Here is a 12543-nt window from a genome sequence, read left to right as displayed (position 1 = left end):
CATTTAGAAGAAATATGTTTTTAGAGCTCTTAGAATGAGACCTTTCTGTGTGTTAAAAAGACTCCTGTGGTTAATCACTAAATTGCTCACAGAAATATTGGTGAAACTGTTTTTTGAATCAAGCAAGTCCCAATGCCTTTAGTTGCAGAGGTAAGACATTTGAGTTATGAGTCAAAGGTAGGAGCTGCTCAAAATGTCAAAAGATTCTGGAAAATGCTTCGGGGCCAGTCAATCTCTCTAAGGACTTTGGTTATCCTTTCTTTATTTATGATTTCTTCTTTCCATGATGTCACGACATTTTCCACTCAGATTATGGAGGGGCCATTAAGAAGCAGACAGAGGACATTTATTTTTTAGCCAATACAGAACTAGCCACAGGCTCCTTGTGCCAGACTGCTGTTGACCACCATTATCAGCTGGGGGGGTATTAATAACTCTTTACACTCCATTTTTTTCCAGGAAGAATGAAGCATGAGAGAATGGTAGTTCATTGTTATCCTTCCAGGAAGTGACCATAGGGCCCTGAGAGTGCTACCTTTGCAATACTATAAGGCTCTTGGCCCCCAGAGGCCCTAACACAGCAATTCTGATGAACTATTCAGCGTACTAGGCAATCAATCTTGACCTAGTGGTCAAGTTTTCACTGGAACAATGATTAGAAAGCTTTCTGTTTACCCCTGTAAAACCCCCCAGTTACCATTAGAGCTTTTCCACTCAAGCACATGTTATTAGACTTGTATCACTGTGGGGAGTGTTTATGTCTAGAGCGTTAGGACTTGCCTCCAGAGATCTTTATACCCTGTACTATCCTTAATACTTGATTGGTGGGTCAAACTTATGTCCAGTAACCATTTTATACATGCAACCTATATAGATAGAATGCTAGAATATACAAATTAAAGCTCTTCAATGCTTGTTTTTAAGATTTTCTTTAAACTAGAAGTCAGATTGTGCTCGTTTGTGCAAGTTGAAAACAGGAAGTAGCATGCGGCCTGTTCTCGCTTCTATATATAAACGTACTTGATACGTGCATCTGTATTTGTAGAGAAAGATTCTGTATATGAAAGATGCTGAGCAGGAAGTAATACTGCTTTTCTCTAACCACTGCAGGTGAAGTGAGTGGGAAATCAAGTGGGGGTAGGGTCACAGAGGAAAATGAAAGTAAGCACAAAAAGTAAAGTCTTTTGGAAACAATAGGTTCAAAGTACTGGAGAAATACTCTTGTAACAGGCCACTTCATTTTGTACCATAAAATTAGCAATGAGTTTTTTTAGTCAATTATTCTTGAGTCGCACAGCTGGATAGCAAATTCAAATGTTTATTTACAGCCTCTGTCATGGTCACAGAGAAAAGTAGTCTAAATACACACACCCACAAAAAAAAAAAGAGAGAAAGATGGCGGCTAGTCTCCCTGAGCTTTACAAAAACAAAGTGGAACCTGTAGGTGACAGGAGAAAGAAGTTCTGTACACAGCCCTAATGCCACACAAAGGACAAAATACAAAAATGAACAGAGACATACATTAGATCATTCATGCTTGTACAAAAGTATGAGGTTGGGTATACAAAGAGTGGATTTATTACCACCCTGTAGCACCCAAGACCTGTTCAACAATGTATGCTAAATTAAAAGAAATAAAACTAACTTTTTAAACTGCAACAGGCAAATGAAATGTTAGATAATACTAACATTTTTAAAAATCTTATTAAAAAGGTCTTGGGGAAAATCCGGAGTCAATTCCATTATGGGTTAAAAGTTTAATACTGTACATCCTGTATCCTCATTCATAAACCCAGTCCTTCAGTGTCAATTTCCAGAGACCTAAAACTCATGGTGTCAAGTGTATCGATGTTAAAGAAAAAAATGCAGGAAGACTAGAAAGTGTCAACTTTCAGTTCAGGTGTGTACAGCTCAGAAATTCTCAGTTTTCTAGGTCAAATCAATAGTAAAAACAAAATCAGCTCACTACAAGGCCTCAGGGGTTGGCTCATTGGGAACAAGTATTTACATATCCTTTATTAGGTCTGTACATTGCTTTATTATAATAATTAAAAAAAAAAGTTTTCCATTCTTTTTCAGCTTTTTTTTTTTTTTTTTTTTTTTAAAAGCAATAAGATGCTTGTGTCACATTTTGTTCAATGTTATAATCTACAGTATGCTTTGTCATCCAAGTGCCATTCATGACAAGGCTTACACTGCCAACAGGATCAAAGATTCTTAGCACAACTGGCCTCACTGCATAACAAGCCTTTGTACAATACTTTTAATCACAAGTGCTTAGGATACCATGGCATGGCAGGATTTTCCTGTTGTCACTTTGTGCTCACTTCTCTAAAAAAAAAAAAAAAAAACACAAACAATTTCTGCCAAGTGACCTCATTGTTGTAAATGCTGAACATGGAGATCACAAAAATCTGACAAATGTTGCACAGGGGAAAAAAATCCCAATAATATTTTACACAAAACACCCATTTTACAACAAGTCAAGACAATACTCACTTCTCAGAAACAAATCCATGGACAGCAGTGGAAATTACAATTAACATTAACAGGTACAGACAGTGTAGACAATAATCCCCACGGATACCACAGTAGTTCTGTATGGGAGTATAAGTCTCTGGGGTCATGAAGCCAGCCATTTTGGTGTAAAGTACAGCGCAGGTGAAACCCCATGCAGTGTAGGGGCTGTCCATGGAGCACTGAGCTGCCGCTGAACAAAGGGCCATCTGTCCTGGGCTGAGATGCACATGGTGGTAGGCATGGAAGAAGGTGTAGGTTAAAGGTGTTTTTATAGTCAGTTTGTGTTGTTTTGCACTCCAGAAGGATACACTGTTTGAGAACATGTGTGCGCGTGTGTATTGCTTCTCTGGTGGGAGATATGCTTTGGTGTAAGGTGCAATGAGATGGTATCACAAGATGCTAAATGCAAGTCTGACAGTTAGGTCTTCTGACCACTAAAATTATGTGTAACCAGTGTGTGAAGGGTCAAAGAAACTGAAAAAGCATATCAGTGCTGAAACACAGCCTCTAGTGCTGAGAATTCTGTGTTGGCTGTCCATTTTGAACGCTGCCACTACTCTGTTCCTCATCATCTTCCTCCTCTTCACTGACAAGGAACTCCTCTGGAGGCCAGCGAAGCTCCCCGCTCTCAACTTCTCCCTCGGTTGGCTCAACCACGATGGATGGCAGGCGATCTTTGAGCTTACAGCAGCGGTCAAAGTCTGAGGGGTCGGGGAAAATCTAAAGACAGACAAGGGTAACACACTGGTTATGTTTGATCAACCTCAGGAGTTAATAGAAAGTTGTCTGAAATGCAGAGCGTAGTGTTTCTAGCAGATAGAGATAAATGTCCCCTGGCGTGAATAAATAAATTATTTAAGTACATTTCGGATCAGTGCCAAGTATTGGGTCGTTTCTTTGATGCGGAATTTAAGCCTAGTAGAAGTATTGCAGGCACCTCAAGGCTAAACAACTATGAGGGAAGTGATGTGAAGACTAAACATCTGTGATGGGAAGTGGTTGCTTAAAATCGCAGTGGCATACCTGATCTTGCCCATCCCACATTCCTTTAGCAGCCAAAATAGCTTTCCACACAGTTCATTAGAAGCCTACTAGTGCAGGCTGACAAGTGTCACAATAGATACCTCGTACCTTGATGAAGAAATTCAGTTTTTGTTGAAAGGTCTGACAATGTGCTAAGGGTGGCTCTATACCACGTGACGCAGTTCTCAAGGCAGCTAAATACTACATGTTTAGTAAGACTAATGCTACATCATGTTTAACCAGGAGCAGAGGCAGAGGGGTGGTCAGTGCCACCCCCTGCCAGACTGACAAGGTGGTGGGTGCCCGCTTTAGAAAATGGAGAAGTGACTAAATTGGAAGCTGAAATAAATCAATGACTAAATTTAACTAAGTGCAGTTAAAGTGGTATTATGAATTTTGTCACAATACAATATTTTTTAGCAGTTGCAAACTGGCAGATTATCCAGGTGTGATGGATTTTAACCCCTCACTGTTTTGTTATCATTTAGTTTATGAATATTTGCCATAAAAAGTGTGGTTAAGTTAGGTATTTGACCATTCTGACACTGAACACATTATAAACAACATTAGTATACAAATATATTTAATTTAAATCAGTTTAATTTTCCAAGTGTGCCACCCTATTGAGCATGTGCCCCAGTCTGGCCACCCCAATAAAACATTTGTAGATCTGCCCCTGTGCTTAATCCAAATGCTTTGGAAGGCACCGTGCCAAGCAGCTCATAGCTGCTTACAGACTCATCTAGTAGCTAGTTCGCAGAAATTTATTAGAGAAGAATCACTGCACTTCAAATCACAAGTTATTTGAAAAGACAGAAGGTGAAAGGTTTACTGCATTAGGATTTGTTTATGTACAGGTACTCCATCATGCTACAAGTCTGCACTTTGTGATATGTACTTTATAATACTGTGGGCATTGAGTCAGAACAAAGGTTTAGGAAAATACATTAAATCTATTGACTTTTCTGCAAATTTGGACTGATCTGTCTGCTTATAAATGTAACATGCTACTGTCAAATGTTTGGATCTAAACTGAAGCGCATAAGAGAAATTCTGACACAAGAGATTACATGCTTCCCTTGTTCTGGCAAGATTGGACATCAACCTCCAACTTTCCCTATTCTCAGGAACCAGAGAAATGGCCCAAGGGGAAAAAGCCTGCCACTCCTGTGCCAAGAACAGCATTTTTTGCTGTTGTTTGGATAAAGTGGATGAATATTTTTAGATCTGCATATTTCACTCCAAGACTTCGGACTGAGGGTGGATGGGGTGGGGGCGATGTCGCTGTCTGGGCAAAGAGCCGAATGGAAAGAAAGCATTAGATGAGACAGGAACGAGACGTAGACAAGAAGAGGGGCTCCAGCTGTGTCCAAGTCTCCATGAATTCCATAGGAGATAGATTTTAAGGGAGGAAAGACACATGAAGTTATTAATATGTCTTGTGAATGTGAGAATTTGTTCAGGTTCTGGAAACATGCATGCATCAATCACTGGCTTTTACATTCTGCAAAAACAGCTGCATATAGAACCATGCCAGGAGATGTTATTATGTGTGCAATTATGTGCGTGAGCATGTCTATGGTCATGTCCTAGGTCTGCATGTTTCTGCATTTCCTTGCCTTCATCGCAAATCTGCACTGTGCGTCAGCACCAAGGACAGTTAGGCACGAAGTGACCTTGCCTTTGGACCCCTAGCTAACACATGTCATAACTTGTTCACTTCCAGTGGCAGGAAGCAACGGCAGATCAGCCAGGCATAATGTTTGCTATTTTAGGATCTTCTGGGTGTGTGGTAGGGTTATGAAGAGGGTGCTTGTTATGACTGAATCATAACTTCGTCTTTGAGATTATCATTCAGTAACCATTTACTCATCCTTCTCCAGTACTGGGTCACATTAATTCCAGTACTTTTTGTAGGTGCGGCTTGAATTTCAGGATGAAGCAATTTGTGTCCAAATCTCCTGAAAACCATAACGGAGGAAGTGATTGGTGTTTACATCACTTGCTAATACAGAAAGGGGTGACAGGGTGGGGTGACGGGGTGGACCATGGGCAAATGGCCGAGGTAGGGGAATACAGAGTGGGGATGGAAATAGTGGATAAGTGGCAAATTGGCACCTTCCTTTTCTTCCGCCCCCCCCCCCCCCCCCCCCCCCCCTCCCCCTCCCCCTCCCCTCTCTTGCATCATCCACTCCTCTTAGACTCACAGCTGGGGTGTGAACTGTGCAAAGAGGAAGCTAGCTTTTTTCCCTCTGGGTCAGTCTACATCCTCTCAGAGTCAATGTCTCCATACAGCATGGAATTAACAGGCTTTTCCATTGGTTTAAACATAATGTGTGTGTGCATCTTTCAAACAATTTCTAGTCTGGCAAATTATTTCTCCCCACGGTAAATTGACATTTTCGCCCTGTGGGCTGTAAAAGCCTTAGCAGGTGACAAAGTTGTCCAAGGATGGTTAAAGAACAGTAACCCTGGCCCAGACAAATTAAATTGCTTTATGATAAAAGATGAGATTGAGGTTTGAGAGTTCTTAAATTTGTATCTAGAGTGACAAAACAAAATTGAACAGTGAAACAAGCCAGCAGCTGTGCGTTTAAGTAGTTTTGTTTACAAGATGGTCCCTTTAAGCGGACAGAAGGAAAAAAAACAAAACCAAACAGCTAGAGGCAACATCATGTCAAGACCGCCTGATGATTGTTTCACTTATCACTAGAGTGTTTGTTTTTGTGACAAGCCGCAATAAATTTTGCCTACATACATTTTGTCTGTAGGTCTAAGTCAACTATTATATTAAAGCTTTCTTTTGTGTGTTTATAAACAAAATGTCATTTCCACCATCTCATACAGCTTCTACTCATAAACAAAAACAATGTCCTGTCGATTTGACATCAGAGCAATTCCTCATAATGAATGGAAAAAGATGGGTGAAAATGGTCCATGCCGCAATAAAAAGGGTTGAGTAGTGGATTGGAATGAATGTTTCAGTTTTATGATTGTGTGCATGTGTCCTACCTGGAAGGAAAGCCTATCCTTGCTGGGGCTGAGCCTCATGTCCTCCATGGGGGTGCTGTTGATCATCACCTCAGTCATATCTTGGCTGGGCACAAACACTGGGCTGCAGTGTTAAAAGAAGAAAAGCTGTGTGATTAAAATTATATGATCACTGTATACAACCAGGCAAAAAGAAATTATGGTACGTCCCCAAAAAAAAAAAAAAAAAAAAAAAGTTTATATGCGGATTCACATGGGAATTATAAAAACGCGATCACAATTAATTGTGTACTAAATACACTAGGGAAGATTCCACTTGTACAGTTTAGACAAACAAACTAAAGGTCATGACACAAATAGAAAATCAGCAAGCATCATATCAAGCCACTCTCATGCACACAGATTTTGAAAGTTGTTTTACCTCCCTGCGCATGTTCTACAGTGTTGTTTATACTTGACCACAACAAACCAAGCATCTATTCTCTGAAGTGCTGAACAAATGCACTGCAAAGCTGCAGAACTCATGATGTGGCTTGCACAAGGTGGCCATTTCTAAATGCAGTATAATGTGCTCGTGCACTAGCAGCCTGAGAACACAGTCATTTTGAGAGTGTGCATGAAGCGTGTTGTGGTATTGACAGGGGTGCAACTCAGTGCACTTGGTTCGATAGCTTGGCCAAACATTCCATTTTAGATAAAAGTAAAAGCCAGTTTAACCATGTTCTGTGCATTTACTATCGAGCTTTGTTGTAGAAAAGCTTATAAAAAATTTTTTTTAAAAAGAAGGCAAGAAAAATAGTTTGACTTGAAGCAGGTCCCAGGACTGACATAGATGCTGTCTTGAGACAAGACATTGAGCAGCCTTCTCATGCTCCCCATTTAAAGCCTGGTGCTTTGTGGTCAGTGGCCACAAGCTTGCGGTTTGTGTGGTCACTGGCCATATAGGACAAAGAAAACAGAACGCAACTAGCTCTCGCATATAGTCACAGTAGGTATTTAGTGCACTATGCTTCTTCTGGAAGGGGAACGAAGGAGAGTGCAATTACAACATTAACAGTCGGTGGAATTCCCAATTCTAAAATAAGTGCAGCTTTGTTTAATATTCTCCATTGTGACTCATACAAAACTCAATAGAATAATAATTTTCATGAAGAAGGGAATCTATCTCTAGGTTTAGGGGCACATGAATCTTGCAGTAAATAAATCTGGTTTGTTACCCAAGGAGTTTGTGCCAGACCAACATCTATTGTACACTTATTGCTGTGATACTAATGCAGGAATTAATTAGCATTGCATCTATAGCATTTTAAGGCATTAACAGTGAAGTTGCTTATGTTCAGTACCTCTCTTTCTACAGTTGTGAGGACACTTCCAACCTTAACTCCAGAAACCAAACTAACAGTCGCACAGCCCTTTGAAGCAGTGAGGACAAGCAAAGATGTCCTCACTAACAGTCTGACACCAATTTAAAATTTGTCACTCAGCCAGTTTAAAAAAAAAAGAGAAAACAAAAAACACACACACATCAATTAGCATCGAGGAGCTAAATTAACTCAAATTCATGCTTATTGGGGGAAAGACAATTATGACAAGTCTCCAGATAGCAGAAGTAATTGCAATTGTAGTTGTTCCATGCATCACAGCAATATGTAGGTTGGGTCTATGACTGAATATTAAGCTTCTGGCTGAAGTACTGAAAAGTAAACACTACTACATCAGTCAGAAGATGCAGCATACTTGGCCTAAACAATAGCCGGATATCCAAAAATAAAACAAAGGAGGCTTAAAGGATACACAAGGTCTAACATGGAAAAAATAATGTCAGCTTGAGCTGCTCTTTAACTTTTTTCATCCTTGAGTGGAGTGCAGGAGGGTGAGGCAGGCATGCAATAAACAGCATGAGGGGACAGAGGGATGAACAGTGACAGTGAAGACCTGAGCAGAGGGGAGAGGGAGGAAAGGGAAAGAAAGATAAACACTCAGTCCTTGCCAGTCATATTTCTGTTTGAGGATCGTATAAACATCCTGCTCGGCTAAGAATAACAGAACTTCGACCTAATAAAACATAAAGGGGCACAATGAGGAGGAAGTGGGGGGGTGCTAGTAACAAGTCAACCTGGATAAAAACAAACAGAACAAGGTCCCATCTATTACTGCTTTGAGTGTCAAGCTGGGCTGGATAGTGTGTCCCTGTCTCAAATGGGAATGAATGCGATTTCTAGAGGACACGTTTAAAGAAAATAATAATAAAAACATTTAAGTCAACCTTTTAATCTATGACCTACAATTGCCACAGAGCACAGCCTTTGAACCACAATCAGTGGAAAAAGGGACATATTAGTCATCTCTGAAAGCAAGTTGCCTCAATTGCACAACAAAATACAGATAAACAGGTCAGACTGATTTTGCAGTCAAGTGAAAAGACATCTCTTATTGCAAATGGCCTACAATAGTTGTCTGAGTTGGATGTGGCAGATTGAAGAAAACCTCTTTAACTCTTGACCCAGTCACCTCAATGCATACTTGGTCCTGCCAATTTCCTAATTCTACAACCAGTGCACAGATGGAAGCCAGGTACCAACAGACAGTACAAGGTGTCCAAAATATGCTGGAAGGAATTTAAGAGTTCCATGCTTGAACTATTTGGTGATTGCGTTTATTTCACCACATTGTTTGTGAATTTTGCACAGATTTAACCAAAAACAAAAAATTGTTTAATCGTTGAATTGTTTAAGCAAAACAAACTGTGGAATCTGACAAATTTTCACAATGTTCTCACATGTTTTAGATTACAACTAAGAAAGTATTCTGCAAATTAACTAAGGATATGAATTTGTCATTCAAATGAAAAATGACCAAGTTAATTAGTGATGCCTTTTCTAGGGCATTATGTAATGCTACTATGACAACAGAACAAAGTCTCAGTTTTAGCCCTGTGAATTATAACCAGGCATGGAAAAATAGACCATTCCACTGACCTAGTGACCAGTCAAGAAGCAGCCGTGCAGTGGAGGGGGTAGACATACTGTGTTTAGCAGCCTCATATATATCTGACTTTATGCTACAGGCTCTGGCTTATGCTTTGTAAGCAGCAGCCATAGATTAACACAGATACCTGGCATAATCTGTAAAGCCATCTGTCACACCTTCATCTAGGGCAGTCAAAAATAAATAAAACATAAATAAATAAAAATAAAAAAATCAGTGGTTCAAACAAAGCTCAAAAATTGGTATCTGAATCTTAAGACATGCACAAGAGTTACTGTAGTTTCTTCTACCTGTCTCCAAACTACAACAACAGGTAAAGGCAATGCTAGTTCTTGCGCATCTTATCCCAAAGTGTTGTGGACGGGAGCCCAAATCTCAGAAACAATCTCTTCATTTCCCCCTCTCACATCCCATAGTTCTCATTTGTGCCATCATAAATCTCAGCCTGTGTGGCAATAGAGCAAAGCTGCTGATGTTCCTTGCCAGCAGTGAGCCAGCCGAGTCACACAGCTCTGCAGGTATGTGGGTGGAGGCAGGACTGACTAAGACTCCCAAGAGTGAGCTGGAATGAATACAGAATGGTATTCAGATACCAACAGGTAACATCAGTTTTACTCCAATGGTAAAGGTAAATGGTCTACACTTATATAACGCTTTTCTACCTATTGGCACTCAAAGCGTTGTGCACTGCTTCTTATTCACCCATTCGCAATCACAATCACACACACATACACCGGTGGGGGAGCTGCTATGCAGCTGGCCAACGCTCACCAGGAGCAACTAAATTGGGGTTCAGCTTCTTGCTCAAGGACACTTCAACATGTGACCGGAGGAGCCGGGGATTTAACTGTGAGATTGGTGCACAACTGCTCTACCTTCCTGCGCCACAGTCGCCCAATGCCTAATGGTCTTTGAAGTGATACATGTCAGAGGACAAATCTTATGGACCTTATGTCCTGGAAATTGCTCCAAGTTCTGTATACACTCTCATGGACAATATAAAAAAGGTGAATGAAGAAAAATATCTTCCTGTTCACATTAATTCTTGCTTAAAAACAAAACAAAACAACAACAACAAAAAAAGAACTAAATCTGCACTTTCAGTGTAACACTAAAGCTGTTTTTACATCCCTCATAGAAGTAAAATTACAGAACAGTAGCACAGAACTACTGTAAGCAAGCACCAGCAAGAAAACAAGTGTGGTTACAGTAAAGAGGTCGACTGTGAACTTCCTGGTAGAGACAGCCAAAAGCCTGCTGAAGTTTCAACAGTGTTCGGAAAACAATGTTTCAAAGAAACTTACATATCCTCCTCGGTGAGGACAGGAAAACATTTGACAGATGAGACTAAAGACAGGCTCAAGTAAACAGATGTACTCCCATCATGGTGTCAGGAACAGCAAGGAGTTAGGGGACTGATACAGTAACAGATAAAGCATCAATCCTTCAGCAGCACCTGCAGCACTGACAGGCTGAACAGTGATTCATAGTGCTGAAATTTTTAGGGGGACTCCAAAATAAGACTGTGCGTCAAGGTGTGGAAAAACTGAGAAAGGGAAGAGAAATAAGCTTAAAATGAAGCTGTGTGCGATAATTCCGAATTGGCACGTGCAGAAACATTTATGGAGCTTGGGGGCTGACAGTCATTTGCCTCAGATTTGCCTTTATTCTGAGAAGGAAAAAAAAAGGAGGTGAGAAATAGAAATGTCTTTTTTTCCAATCAGTGTGCGGTGACATTTCCAATTTCAGGGGCAACACCCCACAGAAAATCTAAAAAGGAAACATGAGGGGGTGTAGCAAGAAAGGTGGCTCATTCTGAGGGAAATCACCAGGCAAAAACAAACCGTATCACAGCTCTATGCTTCTTACCTGTCAGGTGCAAAGCAAACACGAACAGTCTGATATTTGATTAAGTCATTTCTATTAAGCAGCTGGGGAAGAAGAAGCGCAATGCAAGAGAAACACTGCAGCTCACACATAAACAGGTGACAGTGGAAAGAAAAAAATGCCAGTACTCACCGGTATATCTGCGGGGAAAATACAGACATGAATTCACACCTGCGGCCAATTCTACTGATTATAAAATCTAATAACAACCAAAAACCTGTACTTTTTCTTTCTTTTTCCCCCTCCCCCCTTTAATGCAAGGCAGGACGCTTACGGAAACCGAAAGTAACTGTCTGAAAACAAGAGAACAAATCGCAACTATATCAACTGGTGCGTCTGCTCAGCACCACGGTTGTGGTGAGTATTTATTCAAGAGGCGTGTACTCGTGCAGCCAGAGACACACCTCCTCCCTACACAGCCCCGAAATCTTCAATGGCGGCTCATTATCAACAGGAGCCAATCAGAGCGCAGGTGGCTTTAGCCCCACCCAAGCCCCGATGACGACAGCAGAAATTGAACCCTCTCATTGGGAATGAACAAAAAGTTACTGCATGATGTGATTGATTTGTAGTCTCCAAGGCAACTAAATGACAGTCTTACCTCCTCTTGAATGACAAAACACTGATTCGCCCGCTAGGTAATTCGTGACATTTATCCAAATGAAGAGAGAAGAGGAGGAGACGGAGGAGGAGGAGGAGGAGGAGAGAGAGCGAGAGAGCTCCTCTGCCTGGGCTCATTCACAAATACAGTATATACCAAGGAGAAGTCAATATCTGCATATTTCAGTAATAATGGATAGTACTGCAGTAGTGTTTTCCTCTTTTCATTTATAACATGAGACAAATTGTGCACCAAACAGGCAGAGTGCACAAAACCATTTTTGTACATTACATAATCTCCAAACAAAGTGTTTCATGAATGTCAAAATGATTTCCCCAGAGTAATGAGTTTGATTTGTTTTGATTTGAGCACGTCTGTGTTGTGGTGAGGAGTTCTACCATATTGACCTTCACACCTAGGAAAATACCAAGCTGCCTTTTCCCCTGAACACAGTGTAGACTACTGTACATTTGGCTCAGAGAAAGCAGGTGCATAGGAGGCTCTTCAGTTTCAGGGACAAATGGTAAAATGCC

General features: G+C 40.7%; 1 protein-coding gene across 1 annotated transcript; it reads right to left on the bottom strand.

The window, feature by feature from the left end:
• Positions 1–1298: 1298 nt before the first annotated feature.
• On the bottom strand, positions 1299–11764 carry lbh (LBH regulator of WNT signaling pathway). Its single transcript, XM_067480009.1, has 3 exons — positions 11542–11764; positions 6556–6658; positions 1299–3240 (listed from the first exon to the last, which is right to left on the bottom strand). The coding sequence occupies exons 1-3, from the start codon at positions 11568–11570 to the stop codon at positions 3028–3030; spliced, it is 345 nt and encodes a 114-aa protein (XP_067336110.1). The 5' UTR covers positions 11571–11764; the 3' UTR covers positions 1299–3027.
• Between the last annotated feature and the right edge of the window lie 779 nt (positions 11765–12543).

This window comes from Channa argus, chromosome 16 (genome assembly GCF_033026475.1).
Source record: "Channa argus isolate prfri chromosome 16, Channa argus male v1.0, whole genome shotgun sequence".
In the NCBI taxonomy this organism is placed as follows: Eukaryota; Metazoa; Chordata; class Actinopteri; order Anabantiformes; family Channidae; genus Channa; species Channa argus.
This window is presented reverse-complemented; position numbering and strand designations above follow the sequence as displayed.